Source organism: Eucalyptus grandis, chromosome 3 (genome assembly GCF_016545825.1).
Source record: "Eucalyptus grandis isolate ANBG69807.140 chromosome 3, ASM1654582v1, whole genome shotgun sequence".
NCBI lineage: Eukaryota > Viridiplantae > Streptophyta > Magnoliopsida > Myrtales > Myrtaceae > Eucalyptus > Eucalyptus grandis.
Genome location: NC_052614.1, coordinates 22488834 through 22511364, shown reverse-complemented (window position 1 = coordinate 22511364; position 22531 = coordinate 22488834). Strand labels below are relative to the sequence as shown.

The following is a 22531-nucleotide window of genomic DNA, read 5'->3' as shown; positions in this document are numbered from 1 at the left end:
TAATCGAACCGAACCAAACCGACAAATAAAAGTGGAGAAATCTCGAGTTTAACCAAAAAAAAAAAAAAAAATACCTAAAAACCGAAATACCGAAAACCGAAAAACCGAACCAAATCATAATTTCGGTTCGGTTTGGTTCGGAAGATTTTTCTAACGGTTCAATTCGGTTTAGTTTTTCAAAAAAACCTAACTGAACAGAACCATTGACACTCCAATAGGCAAGGATTGCTGGTGTCTATCGCCCCAACCCTAAAAAATAGGAAAATAAAAGCAAAAACAAAAACAAAATCAAAAATAAAAAAATTCAAAAATAAAAAAAATTCAAAAAGAAAAGGGTTAATACCGTAAAATCCCAAACTAGCACACTTGTGACAAATTTACCCCAAACTATTTTTTTGATCATGAAAAACCCCAAAATCGGTAAACTTCACAAATTTACCCCCGACTAACTATAAAAAACCCTAACCTGGTACATTTATGACAAATTTACCCCAAACTAATTTATTCAACCGCAAAAAACCCTAACCTGGTAAATTTGTGACAAATATACTCTCTGCTAAATTGGATTAATACCACAAAAAAAAATCACAAAAATTGTAAACTGTGACAAATGCAGAGCGTAAAATCCTAAATTGGTATACCTAGGTTAACTATCACGTGTCATTTAACTTAATAATTTGAGAATAAAATTTAACAAAAACTAACATAGGGTAAATTTGTCACAAGTGCACCGGGTTGGGGTAAATTTGTCAAAGGTATACCGGTTTGGGGTTTTTGGTGGTCAAAAATAGTTTGGGGTAAATTTGTCACAAAGTGTACCAATTTGGGGTTTTTCGGGGTATTAACCCAAAAAGAAAAAAAGTTCAAAAAAAAAAAAAATTCAAAAAGAAAAAAATTCAAAATTCATATTGGATGCCTTGCCAGCAATGACGCTCAAGTTATAATTTTACTCTTATGTAATACTTAAATAAGTGAAAAAAAAAGTTGTAATATTTAAGTAAATGTCACACGAAAGTTACACCACTTGCGCTATTCTCCTCCCCAATTCAGACAGCATAAACACATCACGCAAGTGAATTTTCTCACCACGCAACGCAACATGTAGTAACTCCAGAATTTGGCTGACGTCTATTTTTGTTGAAGCCTTAACTGCCACCATTCCCTTCAAGGAATGACTCTTCTGAGGGACTCCAAAAATCAACATCACAAAAACGCCTCAGATGGAGAAGAACAGTTAAAACCAGCCCAAAAAAGAACCGGGAAGAGTAGACTAGGTATATACACATCTACGTTATAGGAGGAGAAGCAAAAGGTTTGGTTTCTAAACGCCCAGAGCCAGCGGTTGTTGCCAGATGATTGAAAATTACCTAAGTTACTGGTCAAAATTCCCCAGCATCCCTACAACCAGATAGCCGAGCGCATTTTTACATTTGCCTTTTTTACATTTGCCTCTTACCAAAATCTGCCTAAATAGTGGAGCAGAAATGCCAAAAAATCTCCTCTGCTTCTCCTCTGCACAAATACAAAAGAGCAAATCAATTAAAGTTTGAGCATAAAGGGCATTCCAATCATGCAAAACCATGCTGGTAAATATCATAGAACATCATGTTAAAGTAAAGTTCTTTTGTACTTAAATAGTACCGATAACTTATAGTTTCTCAAAGCCAAGAAAGTTTGACTAGATTTTTGAAAGAGGTGCGTGGTACTTCTAGGTCACTTTAGAGCTAAAGAGGAGCCTCAAAGTAAAAGCTCTTGCTCGAGCAAATTGTATCTTACATACATTGGTTTGGATAAGTTTTCTGCAAACAAGACAATTGGTGCAAACAGACAGTGGGACACAAACCCATACGTCTAGAAACAAGAAGAAAAGGCACATTGTTCAGTAGAAACAGTCCTTTTAAATGCAAAAAGACCATGCTACTGAATAAAATTTCACATGTAAAGCAACAATTGAGGATAAAATGTAGTCTAAATATAAACCTTTGCTTTTGTTGAAGCACTAATTGCCTATTCAGTGGCCGAATGGCGCTATACATCACTTGGACTTTAAAAGGGCCTTGACTTTTTTCAATTCCACCCCTTGTAGCTATAGCGAAGGGAAACAAAATTAAGAAGCATCAGCATAGTATAACAAATGATCAGTAGGATACACAAAAAAACAGTTACCCTCAGAAATAATAGGGTGAGAAATCATCTCATCCTGAAAGCTGGAAAATACAAACCTTATATAACTTATCCAAAACAAAATCTGATTTTTGTTGTAGCAAACACCACTCCATTGCCATATCATATACTATGGTGTTAGGCTGTGAACAATGTGAAGTAGATACAGCTTCCTTCTGCTTGAAAGAAAGTGAAAGAGCCACAAATATAAGAAAAAGGTCCAACTGTGCCCAGTCAGGAACTTGATAATGAAGGGGGAGAGAGAAGTGGAGGAAAGAGAACATACTGTCCCCCGAGTCTGTGGCTGCTTTGGATTACTAATTACAAGATGGCCAATAAATGTTGACTGCTTCCCAGGAGAGCAAGGAGTCTCAACACAGCCGACAAGAGGTCTGGCAAAGTTTTCAAAAGCAGAGAGAGAGAGAGAGCATTATTAACATCGAAAATACACAAAAGCATATTCTTGCAGCAAAAGGTCCAAAGCAGCTCCTGTCACACTTTTGCCCCTTGTTGATGAGTAAAATAGCTAAGAAAGCACTTCAAGATAAACCTGTAAAGAGGAACATTTGTCTACTGGTCTTCCAAATTAAATGGGTAAATGAAAAAAGACAACCTGATCAAGACCTACATTGGTCAAGCAAGTAATCTGCATTTTCAAGTCCCCTGGAAATTTCCATGAACTTAAGTTATGCCAGAAACTACTATTTCCATATTGCCCCAACCACTCAATTCACCGAAGATATATTTGGAGTTAACATTAATGCAGAGTACCCCTACAAGGACCAATCATTTATTGAAAGATAAATTTTATGTGACAGGCAGCCTATGTACAACCATCTAATTTAGTATGTGCAATGTCAGACCATGTACGGAAGATTTAGCTACAATGTTCACAGAAGCAATTAACGGGAATAGACCAGCGGGGAAGATTATGGACCTAAAGGAGCCAATAATATCAAAGTAACTAAATTTGAGTTCTATTGCATCTCATCTGAAATGGCTCGACAGCTTTATGGCATATATTAGTGCACAAACTCCTTTTTCCAACATTTTCAGCAAAATTTTAGTCCCATCCCAAGCAGACATAATTAACAACAAAGAGTAAACAAAGGAAACAAAAGACAGAAGGAAAAACCTATTAGAGCAAAAACATGTTTCCCGTTCTAGCATATTTGCCCTTCCTAAGTTGCAAGACAATTGACGCACAATGACACTTTTTCATCAAGTTGTAGACATTAAGAACGACCTTAAACATATACAATGAACAGTTTATTAGTTAGAACAGCAACATCATTTCCATACACTCTCACTTAGTGCTAGTCAACCTAAACTTTTGCATGGGAAGTACATCACAAATTTATTGGTCAATAAAACTTAGCCTTGCTTTAAGACTTGTTCTCCATATATGGAAATTCCAACAAGTTGAATTAAAGAGCATCAAGTCCATTTCTCTCCTTATTAAGGTAAAATTTCAAATGGTCCCATGAAGTGCAGTCATCGTTTTCTCAAAAGAGTATCCAAACTAAACTTTGTCTCAAAGAAGCCCGTTAAAAGTGGGTGACTTGGTAAAAAATTACCCCCCCCACCCAAACCCAGCTCACCGGCCCACCAATTCTTCCCTGGCCAATGAGCACATGCAAATCTTGTGGCACTTTCCAGCCAAAGGCCAAAGGCATTTTCAACCAGGATTATTTTTTATCATATTTTTCTTTTCTTTTCTTTTTTTTTTCTCTGTTTATTCTTCCTTCCACAACCTCATGCCAAGACCTCCCTCTCCACCCTCAACGATTTCCTTCCACAACCTCATGCACCTTTGACACGCTGATTGCCTGCCTTTGCCATCTCGGCAACCTTAAGAAAGCCCTACATGCTATTGAGATGATGGTGCATAGTGGCTTCGGCTTTAAAAACCGCAACAGGACTCCAAGGGCAAGGCTTGCCACCTTCAACCCTCAATCAGCAAAGTACGCTTTGAAGCACTGCCAAGCAGGAGCTCAAAAGAGGAAAAGCGACCACCCTCAACTGCTTGAGTTCTTTGTCCATATGGTCGAAGTGAAATCACTTGCAAGAAGAACTACATTTCCCACCCCCAAATCCACAACAAATAACTAACTAGAGCTTGCCAAGGACATCAAATCTTCTTGTCGCCATCCGCCACCATCATCATAGGATTGCCACACCATATGCCTCCTCATTGTCCATTGTTGCCATCCCTCCTATGCCCCATTGTCACCCCCACTCCCCCCGTGCACACTACTTCTGCCCCTCTCCATGTCCATCTCTCTTTCCACCCGCCGCTGTGATCATTGTTGACAACTAGACAGCAAGACCATGAGCCCGAGATCGGGAGCTCAGATCAAGCATAAGCATCAGGTCTCAGTTCGCTCATGCTCAACCTGAGCCCCAGTAGATCATGACTCTAGGGCTCCGATCAACCTCAATCTTCCCTGCGATGCTGGATGAGGTCAACGGCATTGAAGGCAAGGTCGGCAGTCAGGGAAAGAGAGGGGCTTTGAAGGAGATTGATAAAGTGAGAGTATTCAATTTATTTTTTTTCTGGCTCGGCTATACCACTTAGCCAAGCCATTTCCTTTTATGATACTAAAAAGCCGGGCAACTCTGGATGATGTCCTCCCCAAATCAATCCAGCTTCTCGTTGCTGAGTCCCATGAGAGCCTGTGCAAGGATGCAAAGCTCACAGGCTCTCTAGTGGGGGGAGGCTGATGAAGGTGTTGAAGACAGAGATTGAGGTGATGTAGAGCTAAGAAGATGGGAGGCGTGAGGAGGATGCGTGGTTAGGAAGATGAAGACACTTCATAGATTGGATTAAAGGAAAAAGGAAAACAACAGAGAGAAAGAAGAAAGAGAAAGGAAAAAAAAAAAAAAAGAAAATGCCTCTGGACGAAAATGCCCTTGGCAATGGCTAGCAAGGTGCCATGTGAGACACACATGCTCGTCAGCTGGCAAAAAATTGGTCGACCAGTGAGCTGAAGGGCTGATTGAGACCATTTCAGGGGCTTTATTGAGACAAGATCCACTTTGGGGACTTTTCTGAGAAAACAGTCCCACTTTAGAGGACTAGTTGAAATTTTCTCAAATATTAATAACTAAGGACGTAGTTAATCGAGTGCAATGATGATGAGTTCTTCTAATTAAATGAGTAAAGTAAACATTAAAGTTTTCTAAGGAATTTTGGCAAAGCCTAATTTTTAGGCTACACAACATCGCTCATAACCTTCAAATCAGAGGAAGAAAAAAGAAAAGAAAGCCCTCACAGGAAATTAGTCCTAAAATATTTTAGTTAGTGGATATAGTGCTCCACCTAGTTGAATTTCCTAACATTTTGCATTAACCTCTCTCCATTTGAGATTATGTACCCTAGGAAGCACCAGAAGTAACAAAGCTGGAAAAATATTAGAAAACAACAATGAGATGAATCTCACCTGCTTTACTTCTTGTGCTACATTTGTAAATAAGTAATGGAGGCTTTGAAGTGTTATTGCACTCAATGGCAGCAAGGATTTTCCAATCTAGAATCTCAGGAAGTAGGAATAGTAGAAAAGGAAACATCATTTTCCTTCAATTATTGTTGGCCAATTAGCATTTTGTTTCCTTTTTCTACTCCTTATTCTCCTTGCTAACTCGACACACACTAAATGACATGATACATGTAACATTGGCAGCCATGTTATTTACTATGGCTGTATTAGTAAAAGTTTGGTGTTTGTAGCATTGCCAAAATTAACATTTTGTCCTTTCACATGGTTTGGCACCTTTAAAAATTAAACTTGTAAAATGGTAAAAAGGGGGGAAAAAGGAGACAACCAAATTAAGAGGACCATCTTCATACATACCTTCCATCAGGTAGCACCAAGCATCCAGTCTCTAATTTTTTGATGGCTGTCTTTGCTGCTTCCTTAGTTTTGAATATCACAAAAGCTTGACCTATCTCCCAATTCACATCGTCAAAAGTAAGCAAGCATGCGCATGAAGCATTGTTAACAGAAGAAATTTGCAAAATTTACTATCCAAAAGTAAAAAACAGCAATGACCTAATGGATAATTGTAAAGTAAAACTACATCGACATAAAGTTTAAATGGAAGGGATGTTCTCACCTCATTTGTCTCAATTAAATGTACAAATTCAAAAAAAAAAATTGAAAGAAAATCGCTATACACATCAAACTAAGCCCTAAACAAGGGGTCATCAAACCAAAGCCTCGGTTCAAATTGATATAGTATGAATCGATTGAGCCAAATTAAACACTTCTTTTTGAGTAATATAGTTGCGTAACTATTTGTACCAAGAGTGCTACAAATCTAGACCTGACAAAAAGCAATCATCCTCATGAAACTGATATTATTAATTCAAAAACAAATGATCTTGTCAAAAAGTAAGATGTAAAAAGCTAGCATCTATACAGCAGTATAAGGGATATCTATCTATGATACCTACTTATAAGAGACCTGTAAGGCAAGCTCCCACTTTGGGACTAACACAACTATTCCAACATCAAACCAAAAGTGAGATAGTCAAAGGACAAAGTTGTAGAAAACAGATTCTACATTTCCTTTTTTCAGTTACCGAGAGCTAGGAGAGAGCATTAAGTAACTGCCAGAATGTTCTGCACCATAGTGCCATTGCTATCATGCAAGAATAACTCGTGCTGTTTTCTACAGCATAATTTACAAACCTCAGTGTCATTTGCAAGTGTTGATATAAGGAGACCTATTGCCTTAGATCCATTCAAGTTTCAAGTCATCACAGTTGGAAGACCACTTAGTCAATAAATGAAGAAAAGAATCCAACAAAGCGGTTGACCCTTTTGTGGTTACACTTTCAAACAAGTTCAATAAAGTCGAGCAAAGGAGATTGGCAATGTCACTGACTTTGAAGATGGAAAATCCAAAATAGATTCTTTGAGATTCATGCCTATTCACCTGGAAATCACTACACTCAGCAGGAGAGAAGATGATATGCAATAGCACTTTCTCCCGAGAATCTTCTGTGGATCAATCCTACCCGCGCCAACCAAAGATTCTCAACTATGAGAAACAGGGAAAATACCAACATGGAGAAAAGGTCTTCCCCATCCTCCTTCCCAACAGAGGAATAATAAATACATCCATCATCCCCAACAATCTTCGACTTGGATCCAACAAGTAATTTGAAGATCAAGCCCCACTCTCAAAAGACAGATGACTGGGACTCCCCCATTTATAATTCACCCAAAGCAAGATCCATCAAATCGCTTAATGAACAACTATCTAAAGCGTGACCATGATTACTAAAGTTGGCTATTCTCAGGAGAAAGTTCAAGATAAGATATGTGTCTCCAGACCTTGCCAAAAGCACTAAACTAAATCTAGAACATGTTCACCTCCATAATTACTGCGCAGATCTATGGCAAAGTCAAAATGAAACTGGGGAGAGCTTAAAAAAAAATCCCTGATTATGCACCTGGCAGAAAATGACGATATAAGCAGTCCAAACTTCTGCATCCTGTGTTATCAGCCCAACCCACACAATCCTTGTGTTATTGAACTTGTGATTGGCCTTTGAAATGACCAAATCTTCTCATGAAGTAACTACCCCGTCCCGCAAAAGAATCCCTCTAACATGATTATCCATCTAGAACTCCTACAACTCACATCCATCAAAATTACTACTTGTTCATGCCTGTATCTCTCAACAACAAAAGCAGCAATTTTGATTTTCATGCCAGAACAAACCATGGCACTCCACCTTGCAACTCCACCACCGACCCAAATACACCTGTGAACAATGATCTTCGACTGAAATTCTTCAGTCCTTTAAAAAAAAAAAAAATTCAGAAATTGGCCCTCCACAGTGATGTGCCCCGGTCTATTTGCTCAATAAAGGCAACCCATACATATAACCTCCCTTCACTCTCAGCCCCAGAAAACTAGCTCTCCCTTAAAGGTATCTTGATGACAATAAACCAGAAGATGTACACAAATATTTTATGATTAGAAGGGTAGGGTACAGCAAAAGCAACAGTAAGATAGATGGTGGACACATTAGAAGAGAATGCTACCTGAAAATTGAAGGCAAGGAAAAAAGAAAAAAACAAAAGGAAGCTAACAGAGCTAAGAGGAGGATGAAAGAGAGCCCAACCAGGGAGAAAAGTGTGAGTGCGTGGGTGCAGGGAAGAGAGAGAGAGAAAGAGAAAATGTGATATGTACCATTAATCTGAGTTAAGCTGATCTTAAATTCAATTTGGAATAGATTTTTCTATCAGAGTGGTCCAACATAACAAAAGTTAAGATCCAAACACACCACTCCACAGCCCATCAAACATTCTGCTTCCCAATAACCCAGCTCAGCTAGATGCACGATGACTAATATAAAATAAAAATAGGCCACAGAAAGGCAAATAGGTAAAACCATAAAACAACTTGCAGCTGTATAATCCAGCCTTTTTCCAACACAGATTGTTTCAGCAACAACCATGATATTGTGGAATTTCCTCATGTATGAGGATCCTTTATCATCCAAGCATAGCAACTTAGTATTATTAAAGCCATGCTTGTTCACAATTAATTGAAAGCAAAACGTAATTTTTTGCTTTCCTGCTAAAATTTAAATATTACCTAAATTTAAATAAATTGTAAGTGTCAACTTTTAAATATCATAAGTGTCAACTTTTAAATATCATGAAAGTTTCAGGTGTTCCAGATTAAAATAAATTGAGGTGCAAGATCTTGATTAAGCAAAAAAGGAAAGTAAAAGTCAATCCCGAAATGCCCTATGTCAGGGTGATGGAAAAATACCAGTCCTCACACATTACAACTACATCTCAGAGTGGCGAATCATTAACTAACTGCGATATTGCAATTGAAAATTGATACAACAAAATCAGTTATTTCTGTGCTTTTCTTACCAGAGTGAGGGCTAGAAGTTGTAGTCTGTGGAAGCATCTTTGCTGAGCATTTCTCCTTCAAGCCTTGCCGAATTATATCCTGTAAGTTATACACTATTGTAGTGACGAACTGCAGTGGGAATAATCCAGTCAAAGAAATCGCTTGGCCAAAGGGCTTTGACACAACTTTTAAGAGAATGGGAAGTCCCCAATGGATAGTACTCCCTGAAAAATGGTTCCACTAGCTAGACTACATGCCTTGGAAACAAGAGTAAACCATGGGAAAGAACCTTAAAGTACATAGTGACTTGAGAAGAATCTGCTAACGTGGTGACTTAAGCAAAAAGAAACGATATCAAATAAGGCCCAATCAAACTTAAAAGATCAATGCAACCTCATGCATTCACTATGAAAGATCCCAATCTCACCAAATGCCAATACCACATGTATGTTCGGGAATATCTTATATGCAAGAGACCTCATACCAGTATTTAGCTACGTAAGGTAACAGAACAACAAACTGATTTAATTTCGAGCTCCCTCTTGGCAAAGAGATGGAAATTCTTGACAATTCAAACATAGAAAACTAGTTCAGAGTGCCTTATTTTCTTATTTGTAACAGCATTCAGAACTGTACAAATTTGTGGCAGTTTACTGTCTCAAGCTCAAGCAAAAGCAGAACAAGATCTTCATAGTTATTTTGCATTACTAGCAAGAGATCTTAGAATGTTAAACGATTCCAAATGCTTAGCCAGCCAGACAAGCTTCTCTGATGACAGGGGTTGTGACTAGCTGCTTGAACCAAACTCAACAAAAGATTTTCCAAGTTTGCATTATTGGGGATTACCTCAACTTCAGTCGAGACATAAGTTGGATCCAAATTTTGAAGCAGAACAAGTGTTCCTTGCTCACATGCAGCCTGCATTCTTTCTTCAAAAGGCTGAAAACAGAATATAACAAAATTATTCTGACATGTAAATTACATCCCCAGGCCATTCCAAAAGAAAAGAAAGAGAGTTTGGGCCACTTGGAAGCTTTAGTCTCTTGGCAACAAGATACTCGCATGCTAAATCAAACTCAACTTCATATTTGCTTCTCTTTTAGCACTACAAATAACATTATGCTATATCAAAGTCAATTATCATCTTTCTGTTATTTGGCTGGTTGGAAAGAACGGATCAAGGGAGCCCTTTGAAGGAAAAGAGTCCTTGGTCCAAGCATTTACTAAAAATTGTAACTTCCACAATATTGGCATATAGGGATCTAAAAATGCTTGGTCTTGATAAGCTCTCTTTTGACTTCGAACACTTTTATAATTTGGCAGCTCAGCCTGAAATTATATTTACCTAGCAAAAAATGGGATAATACAGAGAAATAAAGACCAATAGACAACAGGGACGAAAGTACTTACAGGCTCCTTGAACCATGTGTTCTTATCCTGTCCAAAAAGCCAAAAGCAAACATCAAAAACTCGATCCAGGGAACATATAACAAATGAATGGTAATTAATCATATTGCACCAATTATAATATTTTGAACTAAAGGTAATTTAGGTACCCCAAAGAAATACCATTGAATAATCCAAGAAAGAAATAATTAATGATGACTAAAAATGTAAGAGACCATTGTAAAAATATAGATTATGCATCATCAGAAACCCATAGCAAATTCAAAACTACTAATCTGGTCCATTTTAACCATACTAATTTTGTTTCTTCTTTTTCAAGTGAACTCATCCATTTTATGGTCACCATTCTTCTCACCTTAAATTATCCCATTTTTCCCTTGGTTGGTGATATCAATTTACAATTCTTTTAAGCTTTTCTCATCAGCAAAAAGAGAAAAATTGAACCAAACACCACATTAAGGGGAGGACCACCGAACCAATCCATTAATCTTCAAATAATCATGCAACCTAAAATACTGCAAACAGCACCATCCGCTCTCTATTCAATGAGCTGAAGCTCAAAGTCTGATACTCATATAGTATCTTTCTTGGCAACCATAGAAACATGATATAACCTTAAATTTCTAATAGGCAGGCTACTGAAAATGAGGAAAGTTCTATAACTGCTGCAAAGGTTTGGCCTCCCACCTTTATTTTGGCATTAAAGAGGCAGCCCTCTAGACAATATCTTTTTTTTTTAAAATTTGTCAGACATATTTTCTAGCATCTAGGTAATAAAATGAATGCAGCCCCTAGTGCTCTTTCACTTACGTACATACGTACGAACATATGTACAAGATACATAACTATAAAATAATAAACCCTTGACTCCTAAATATATGCAGCAAACTTTACAATCATGTAGCAATCTTCCAATAAGGGTGTTCATTGATTTTATTTTATTTTTTAAAACAAAAAATTCCTTTAATGGTGTTCACTATCCAATTTGAGGGATTTTCATAGCAAAATATATACCCATCAATTGTTACCAAAAACTACAAACCAATATCAAACTAAACCGAAGGAGTAATCATTCAAGTCAAACCAATTACTTCCATTTGGTTTTATTCAATCTCCATTTGAACAATTTGTTTCATCATTAAAATCCAAAACCAAGCTAAGATACTAGAACTCCACTTTGGTTAAATTTGGTTCGACTTGAATAAAAACAATCCACCTTTGTTTGGGTGAGATGAGGGGAATACTAAACTTCCTCTTTGATCAGACTATCATCTTGAATCCCACCGTAGACACTCTTAGGAAACTTTCTTTTTCCAAAAATTCTCCTATTTAGACCTCGCGGTTGTACAAAGTACAAAACGTGCTTGCAGTGACCATGGTAGGTTGAACACAGCATACCAAAGAGTGAGTTATATCAAGGGAGCATTCTCTCATGAATCAATCCAATATCCCAATCTTGTATAAAGATTTTTTTTTTTTTTTTTTTAGATTCTTCCTTTCAGAATGGGATGTGTAGGAAATTCCTATTGACTGTAGTCTAATATAACAGAGGGAAAAAGGCAACAATGGTACTATCCCCCCACCAATGAAAGGGGCAAGCTCAGGTTCTTGAATTACATAGATAGGTCATTAGCTGCACCATATTATTTTTTCCCATGCTTGAAAAGTAGTAGTCAAACACTAATAAAGGAGGTAAGGATCGTCAAAAAATAGCCATGGTAAAACCCCCAACTCAACCCTAGATTCCACAAGCAGATAGCAAGTTAAATCTACATTGTCGTCCATCCTTGTGAGATGAAGTCTGCTTTCCAGCCCAGTTTGATCATCAAATTCTTCTCAGCAAAATTGAACTAAATCAAATGATAAGCTAAGTTGCTTCAAAGTCCAGCACACCACATCATATGCATAAGCTAAGAATTTTTTTGCTCTATAATTGACCCGTCCCAACCAAAACTAAAGATAATTTGAGTGATTAGATCAGGTACAAGACTTTCCTCATGCCTTCCCATTATCAATCTAATCACCTTAGTCCAACACGACCACAAAGTCTCCATCAATAGAGAACAAAAGTTATACGAGTAATCATAGGTCCCAAGGCAAGTAAATGCACAGCCATATCCAAACAAGGAGCTTAGTAATTCCACAAGGGCATGGCCCAAGTGTGACTTCCTATGTTGTTCAATTGAGATATGAATTGTAAATCAAAACGTTAGTAATGTTGTAGAATAACTGAAAAATAGATATCTCAGAAAACTTATATTGGTCACAAAAATAAAGATATTATGAAGTAACAAATGTAAATGTATAGTGAAACAAATATCATGCCATTGCGCAACCTCTAAAGACAAACCCGAAATGCCGCCACCACCACTGAACCTTGTCCCTCGGAGCAGGGATAGCTATATAAATTATTTTATGCCATTACTCTAAATCTCTATTACAACCCAAAAAGCCTAAACAAGAAAAAATTCAAAACCCAAATGACCTAAAAATAGATTTGAAAAAACAAATGATACCCCCTATCAAAAAGTTTGAACATGTAAGAGTATTTATAAAATGAAAATTGAAGTTAGTTGAGAGACTACAAGGAAAAGAAAACATGACATGAATGCCTACAATTGAAGAGTTGGAACAAGAAAACATATGAGCAATTAAATTCTCACAAAATTCCTCTCAAAGTTAACACTACCATAACCTTAAAATGATTCTTAAGAATCACAAGTATCAAACTAAAGAATTTTTGTGAGGCCACGATCAACTGTACTTGTGAGATTGTGTAAAATTACTGTAAACTATTCTAAAAACTTAAGTTGTTAGATGAATGCGTAGTTTATTATTTAGGGATAATATCATAAAAAACTCCAAATTAGTACACTTGTGACAAATTTATCAAAAACCCTAAAGTAGTACATATGTAATAAATTTATCCCAAATACTTGCAAAAGATACTAAATTAGTATACTTGTGACAAATTTACCTCAATTTACTTTTTTTTTTTATAAACGCCATAAACCCCAAATTGATATATTTATAACAATATACCCTCCGTTAAATAGGATCAATACCATAAAAACTACAAAACTAGTACAACAATGACAAACGAAGAGTAAAATCTCAAATCTGGTACGCCGTTCAATTGTCACGTGTCATCTAACTCAGCAATTTAACGATGAAATTTAACGAAACTAATAAAGATAAATAGGTCATAAGTGAACCGGTTTTTGATAAATTTGTCAAAAGTGTATTAGCTTAGGTTTTTGATGGTCAAAAAATCAATTTAAATAAATGTCACGAGTGTACTAATTTGAGATTTTTCGTGACATTAACCCTATTATTTAAATATTATAACACTCCCTTTCATGCTTTGTCCGATCAACTAAATACTGAGCATGGACATATTTGAATGGGGAGGCAAATAAAGGCCTAAAAGATTCAAACTCAAGAGCTTTTGACTTTGATATCATGTGAAATTTTGTCAAACCATTGCCAACTATTCTAAAACCTTAAACTGTTACATGAAGGCGTGGTTCATTATTTAAATATTGTAACAATACTAAAAATATTTAAACTATGAGACAAAGCCGGAATTTCATCTCTAAATCTTTGTAAAAATCTCCCACAAGCATCTAGGATTTTCCCAAAAGACTAAGCATTGAAATGTAACACTATAAAACAATGTAAAATATGCGAACCGCTACTAGCTAATTTTGAGACTAAAGTGTTGGATGACAATTTTCTTCATATCTTCACTCCAAAAAAGTTTTACAAGTTGAGGGCCACAATTAATTCTAAAGGTAGAACTTTCCATTCTAGAAAATTTGGCTCCTCGTAATAAAATCAAATGGCAAAATAGAGATTTGAGGCTCATCAGTCACTACAAATTGTGACTAACAAAAGTGAAAGATGAATCAATGAAGAACTTATGGATCATATCATTCAAGGTGATGTTCTCCAGTCTATTAGTCAAAGGAATTGTTGGACACTCATTATAGGCTTGTTGACGACTCATCCAAGTGACACCTCAAAAAGGATTTCCATTGCAACCAAAACAATTGGTGGCAACCAAGCCCCACCACAACTAATGCCAACAATCACAATCATAGGTGTCCAACTCAATTCTAGGGAATCATATGATTGAATATCCGTTTCATTAGTTTATTGTGTTATCTATGATTCACACCTACAAAATGAATTATAACCGCGTGATGATCTCAACAAACTGCTTACTCCATCCTTTACTTGGATCCATGGTTGCATCTTATACTTTTATCTCAATAATAAATCCGGTTGCATCTTATACTAGTGTCTCAATAACAGATCTCAAAACATTACACAAATTGCCTAAGTATTAGATTAGACTGGCAGAACAAAACATGAGTACCACTTCAATCAAAAGGCCTTACCAATGGCCCTATTAGGATCAAAGCTTGATATACACTCCTTTGTTACCTTGATTGACAACTTAACCTCTTGGAAAAAACGATTAATTCTCATGGCATCAAATTATCACACCAATGGTTCAAATATCAACAACCCCTCTCATGTCATTATATCTCGTACAAATCTTTACACCCAAGGGTGGTGTCAAGATATTAGCTTGATAGATTTCATAGGTACAATTCCAAACAACTTAGAATTCACAAGCTCCAAGCCATTGGAAGACAAAACTCCTTTGCATGCAGCTCAACCATTTATATTTGACCCAACATGGATTTCTTATGTTCGAGTCAAATTCGATCTGCAATTTAAGGTCCACTTGTTTGAAGGAAAACTGATTCCAGAAATTGTTTTCCGACTTTCCGATGTTTGGATGACGGAAACTGATTGATCTACGAAAAAAGTTTTCCATGAACCTAGAACAAGAAGCTTAGGTTGGGGGAAAACGACTTTCCCTTGTGACAAGAAGAAATTCACTTTCCATACCACCAAATAGATGAAAACTAATCATTGTCCTTGAAAATGATTTCCATGGAAATAATTTTCCTTTATCATGAAATGTTCAGTGAAACAAATGCACCCTTCATATTCTAAACAAGCTTCACCCGCTCCATGATCTTGCCAAAGAGTTCCAATTGACTGATGATCTTACTTGAATCTGGAGGATCTCTTAGATGGAATGCAAGTTTCTTAAATGCAATAACAGCATTCCTTGACAAATTAGGCCACAAAAGTATATCTGTTGAAGCATAAACAAACAATATATACTCAATCGACAAATATCCAACTGCGAACTTACAACATCAATTGGCAAAGGAGCTTGCAATGCTTCATAGTTGTTTTTGTCATCCTTTTGAGGAGATTGATGATAGGACACTTCATCCAACTTCCCACGAGAGAGTTCCATCAATTTCTCCTCTGGCTTCAAAAAGGGGCCTCTCTTTCCTCTTGGAGATTCAATGAGATTTTTATTTCTGAATTTATTCTCAGATGCACTTCCACTTTGTAGTGGAGTCTGATGCCCGACAGCATCAGTTGACTTGCCTTCATCATTCTTGAGCTCATTCCCCAAGAATATCTCTGAAGCATCCAATTTTCGTTTCTTCAATGGCCTATTGTGATCGTCCGATGGTTTAACTATTGCCTCACTTAGCAATGCATTATTGTGAGGGTCTTCATCCTCTTTGTCGGAACAGATAACCTTTTCAACACCATTGCGATTGGGACTTCTATTAAAGATGTTCTTAACTGCGATGATTAAAAACGTTTGATCAAATGATATATATTCAAATGTTTTAACACACAAAAGTACTCCTCTATCATTTTGTCCAATAATCCTGTTATTACATACTAGAAATTAAAGGTTTCATCACTAAATGATGTTCAGTGTGCTCTATAAACAGCACACTATATAATGATCTCAATAAGAGAGCACTTGTAAGCTTAAGTAGGAACAAACCTACTTAATTAAAGAGAAGAACACAATGAGTTATGACTTGGCTTTAGCGACCATTTGTCTTTTAGCGGATCTTTAAGTTTTACTAGAGTTCCCAAAAATTATAACTTTACTTTGAGATAAAGAACAGTCACTTGTTAACTAAAATACATCTATTCTCACATTTTGGATAAATGCCTTTCATTCCACATGTATGTTAGTTTCTCACACCCATTATGTTCGTCTATTAACATTGCTTTAGTCACCATAGGAGACACATAGTGTTGCGTTGCTCCCCTGGACAGAATTGAGCAGCCTTCAACTTGCATTGTCCATGGAGAAGGAATAGCATTTCCAGACCATGGGTTAAGCTCCACATAAGCACATAGTTATGGTCATGTTAAGAGAACCCAATCCAATCAAAGATGCTAGAGTGGAACATGATGATTTGAGAAACAACTAATCCGAGTAATAATGATATCTAAAAATATATCGCCACTTAATAAGACCAAGCACTATCAAAGCATAAACAGTGCACATACACTTCAATTTACATCTATATTCATGAAGTTGGCAATGACAATTGGAGGTTATTAATCTTTTATCCCTTTTTTATGTTCCATTGCTTTAGGTGGTTGTGCCTATCTCAAAAGTTTCAAGGCAGTGTCATCATAGATTCAAGGATACAACCGTAAATGTGAATAGAGCAGACTGAAAAAAATCCTCAAATGGAAATTTGTATTGGACTTCTAATTAGAGCAAGTTTATTATGCAATATAAAAAAGTAGTACTCACCGAACTTTTCAAACAATTTTATAAAACAATTTTATAAAATCCCCTACTTAATTTAATATTAAATGAATACCAAACAAACTTGACTCATGCTTTTTAGCACTCACCGAACATTTCAGTACTTAAAATTTCAATTTAATCAAATAAACCCTTAAGTGTTTGTTTGTCTTTTTTTTTCTAAAAGAGGCAACCTTCACAAGTTTACCATTATTTTACTGAATAAAATTACACCATTGAGGCCCATATTGCATTTATCTACTCCAGATAGAGGGACAAAAGGGTTTTCGTTTTATGTTTGGGGCTCTTTACTTCTTCACCTTTCCATCAAGTGAGCAAAGATGTGAAAAGCACCTAACAACAAAAGCCCCAAAAGTGTGTGCCATTAAACAGGCCTCATTCAAACTTTACAGAGGTAGAATCTCAATGCCCCGCCTTGCCTCATCACCTAAGCAAGCGCTATATGTGCCTTTGAAGATATTGGCCTACTTTGAGATTCTGGTTCCATAAAATTCTGTTGGGATCTATGTAAGCTTAACAGATGTTTAGTTCGTCCATAAGTCAAACACAAAAGCCATTTTGGCTATGCTCTATATCAAGGTGGATCAAACCTAGGTGACAGTAACATCCTACATGTGATGACTAAGAATGAAATTTCCATAAACCCTAGGTATCAGTACCACCTAGAGAAAGCTCCTTTTCTCTCTTATCAAATAATAATAAAAACAGAAATTATCCAATGTTAGAATATAAAAGCAAAATACATACCTTCAGTGCCAGCAATTTTTTCATCTATCTTATCCATTATTTTGTATTCGCGACATCAAATGTACGCGAAAACACAAAGTCAGCTTTTTGAAGCTCTTCAGGTGAAGGTTGCAGATTCCTTGCGTCCTTTGAAGTGCAGATGATGTGGCATTTTCCAGCAATTGCTTCCTATAACAGTACATTTGTTAGTTAGCAGCTAAATTTTAACTTCAAGCAAACTAATGGCTAATGCTGCCTCTGTGTCTCCTGTAAAAGCTCATAGAACAGACAGGAATTGATAAGTTTAATGATCATCTAATAATTCACCACATCCAGTCAGAACAAATTTAGGGCAGCAACTTCAGTCAATCATCCAATCCTTATTAAGGTAGACTCACAAAAATATCCTTAGAGATCCCTCTACATGCAACTCAAACTTGATTGGAAGATTGAACTTACAAGTTGCAATTACAGAAGCACGACGAGCTAGATTAAAACCTTTACTATTTTGCCAAAGAACAGGCTTAATCTATTCAGTTGCTTGTTTATTATTTATTACTTAGGGAGTCAAAGGCATAAAAAGTTTCTGCATCTGCTTCATGCCCACATGTATAGTGATGAATGTGATGTATAGATACTAATCTCGAGATTTTTTCCACAATCAAAAGGACGGCACCTTAGATTATAAACCAAAATACTTTTAATAGAGGAGAAAACTTCAACCAAAAATATAGTGACAACACTAGATCAGAAAGGGCCAACATTCAAATAAAAGATGATGAAGAATCGTCAAAACTCAGTAGGCTCAATTCGTTATTTCTTTCTTTCTTATTTTGATAGGTGTATCAAACAGGATCAATTCAATCCACACTGGAAAACATGATGAGTGTGGCATGATACAATGGTTAAAAAAATTAATAAATTCATACAAGTCAAAAGCTCAGTAGCCTTGTTCTCTACTAATGGTGGGGTTCTGGGCAGAAAATTGTTGGCTAATACTGTGATTAATGTTTATCGCATTAATATTCCCAAGATTGGAAATTCAAAGCTTTTGCTCAATTTTTTTCTTTTATTCTTAGTAAAATTATAAGGTTTGTCCAACTTTTGAGGATGTACTGGAGTGAAGTAGTGGAAAAGATGGAAATTTAGCATCAAGAACAAGTAAAATGCTCCCCCTAATGGAGTAGTGAATGAGAAACCTCCAGAAATTTAAACAATCTTACCTAATACCATGTCAATTTCGTGGGATTATTGCTAACTTTTTAAAAAACTCAAGTACAATGATGCGCTTTAATAGTATTTGGATGCCCTGACATAGACGATCATACTATAGGATCTCAAAGTAATGGGAAGCACAAAAAATGACTGAATTCTGCTGTTCCAGGTTGCTTTTCGACATTCATATGGCAATCAGACAAACAAACAGCAGTGTCATTAAATAATTGGAAGTTCAACTTAACACAGACATTTACAAAAAAAAAAAGTTCACTCCATGAGATGTCTCCTTGCCATTATCAATAGAATCTATGTCGCTGATCAATGGCCATATGAGAGAGATAAGATCATTGACATCCTTAGATATTATAATGCAAGAAGAACTACAGAATCATGCCGCAGCAATGATCTCAAGCATGTAGAAAACTTCAAAACAGCAACTTTGATCAAGTATAAGACAGCATTTGCAATCATAATGTAAAACAAGTACTTACCAGAGGATTATCATTTGCAAGACCTACACCTTCACCGGATGCCAGGAATAATTCATTCTCAAGTGGCTGTTCAGTTCCTAGGTATTTGACAATCTCACAGGGACGGAAAAACCACAGTACCTTCACTCTCCTAGTCTTATTTGGGGTTTCCCAGATCCTTACGAGCTTCCCAATGTAGGGCTCGGGCTCACCTTCCTTATATAGGTAAACATCATCATAAAGATTGTACTCAACGCCATCAAAATGGAAGGATTCGTAGTACTTGATCTCTCGGTTCTTTACACTGACTCCTTTCTTTTTACCCCACTTGAAACCAATATCGCTTGTGTCCACCATGCTCTCCTAATATACCTTTTCCCACCTGACCACATGGACCACAGTAACATGAATGAAAGCAGCAGCACTGTGCCCATTTTCCGGGACTCAAACGTGGATGCTAAAAGCAAGAAAACCCGATTCCAATACAGCAGAAGAACAGACAATGGTACAACTAGACATGAGGACTAACACAACAAGCATTATAGAGCCCGACCACTGCTTTGACAAATTCCACGGCGCCCACTTGTCCCCACAATCAAAACCACTGATAAACACCCGCAACAGGGGAGTTCGCAAAATACCCTCACCATTCCGAGGTCAAACCAACAGCCAATCTTCTTGCTCAAAAGGGAGTTGGATGAACACAAAGCGACATGAAAATAAAAAATGAACAATTCCCACTGAACATGACATTCAGGCAAGAAAGAAAACCCAATTCTAATACGGCATAAGAACAGACAACACACAACAAACATTACATAGCCCCGAGCCTCGGCGGCGCAAGCGACAGAGCATACCCCAGTTAATAAACTAACAAACCGACGACCACTTCCACAAATTCCACGACACCCACTCGTCCCCGCAATCAAAACCGCCGATCAAACACTCGCGAGGGGGGACTTCACCGAACACCCGCGCCGGTCCGAGGCCAAAGCAGCAGCCGCCAATCGTCTAATCTACTCAATAGGGAGTTCGATGGACACAAACCAGCACGAAAAAGAAAAAAACGAACGAGGAACGAAGAGAATCGAAGAGTGCGAGCAGTTCCCACTGAACATCACATTCTGTAAAAAAAAAAAAATGGGAAAAAAAGGAAAAATGGGAGACCAGAACGAGAGGAGGAGGGGCAAGCAAGACGAAGGAGGAGCGACTCGCCAATAGAGCGTCGGACCGGCGGAGCTCCGCCTCTTCTCCGTCGTCCCTCCGCCGTCCCTCCGTCGCGGAACAGCTCCGAGTCTTCGGAGGAGCGGAAGAAGAGATTTTTCCGGGCGGTGTTATTCCCGAATTCCGGCGCCCTAATTTTTGGGGGGCGGCCCTTTTTTATATGAAGATATCGGGTGCTTCAAGCGGCGTTTTTTTTTTTTTTTTTTTTTTAGCGGCGTTGAAAGTGGGCCTCGGGCTGGGGTGAAATGTCGGCCGAATATTTTAGCAGTTAGCAACGGGAAGGGATAAAACGGGAATTTTAAATTATTAAGGAATTAATACCATAAAAAATTCAAAACCGATACACCTATAATAAATTTACTATTTGTTAATTTTTGTTAAATTTTATCGTCAAATTACTAAACTTGATAACACATTTTACCTTCTATTTGTCATAAGTATACTAATTTGTAGTTTTTCATAGTATTAATTTAGTTTAACGAAAACTAATTTAGAATGAAATTATCACAAATATGTTAATTTGGAATTTTTAATGGTTAAAAAGTTAATTTAAAGTGAATTTATTATAGGTGTATTAATTTGAAATTTTTCGTGATATTAATCAAATATTGAATGAGGATTAGTTATGAAATAAGAAAAGCTTTAGTAACACCTCATTGGTTGAGAGGCCTTTGGAGGGTTTTGAAAATGTATTTACATTTTTGGAGAACTCTCCCAAAAAGATTTGTCAAACTTTACTTATATTTGTCCAAAAACTTCTTAAGAAAAATGTTTGACCTTTTCATATCAATTTATTACGAGACATTTTGTTTGGCATGAAAATAAAAAAAATGTATGATTTTTCATGTTATATATTACACGCAATGACATTGCCTAGAAAAACCACAAGCATCTTCTTATTTAATCAAGCATTTGACGAGCGATCCAAACACAATATTAAGTTTCAAGAATTTTTAATGTCAAAGTCAAATTTCATTTGTTAGCAATGGAGGATCCGTGCTCTACTAAACCTGCATTCATTCTTTTTGTATTTTTTGGGGGGAGAATGCATTTATTTCCCTCATCTGAATGATGGAAGACCAATCAATATATTGAAAAAGAAAAACCTTTTTCCATTGATAAACAGCAAAATTAATTAGAGGAAAAAGGGAAAGCCATTTTCTTTAAACCATCAAACAAATAAAAACTAACAATATTCATTGAAAATAATTTTCACAAACAATTTTTTTTGTTCTTTATCGGTTGAAATTGTCTTTGTAGGGTTCATTTATTTGAATGAAAGTTGTTTTCAAAAATTTGTTTCCAATTTTTCGATATTTGGATGGGGAAAACTAATTCAACTATGAAAAGTACTTTTCATGGACAGAAAATAAAAAGTTTAAATTTGGGGAAAACATTCTACCCTCCTTGCAAAAGAAACCACTTTTCCCAATCCAAAATTAAATGAAAATTAATCATTGTCCCTAGAAAATAATAATGAGATCCTTAAACTTTGGTCAATGTATAATATGATATCTAAACTTTCAATTTTTTTAATCCATCGTTCACAAAATTATTAAGGCATCAATTATTATTGATAATGGAAACAGCTTTTTATTGATTAATTATCTCAAGCAATATAACTATTCGTCTTTAGGGGAATGTTATCCAAATCATTCTCTTTTTTTTCTTTTCTAATGAAAGGGACCCTAATCTCACTGGTCGTCCTTTCCTCTTCCATTAACAATGTCCCTGTGAGGCAAATGCTGAGTAACGA

At 36.5% G+C, this 22531-nt stretch overlaps 1 protein-coding gene across 1 annotated transcript; it reads right to left on the bottom strand.

Annotated features, from left to right (window-relative positions):
- Positions 1-974: 974 nt before the first annotated feature.
- LOC104436940 (protein ANTI-SILENCING 1) lies at positions 975-20922 on the bottom strand. The gene is given in 12 exon segments (XM_010049793.3): positions 975-1512; positions 2223-2339; positions 2450-2555; positions 6018-6108; positions 9069-9147; positions 9895-9987; positions 10459-10485; positions 15692-16140; positions 17885-17929; positions 17932-18052; positions 19573-19933; positions 20719-20922. Coding segments are annotated over 11 exon segments (1524 nt in total). The 5' UTR covers positions 19909-19933; positions 20719-20922; the 3' UTR covers positions 975-1452.
- Between the last annotated feature and the right edge of the window lie 1609 nt (positions 20923-22531).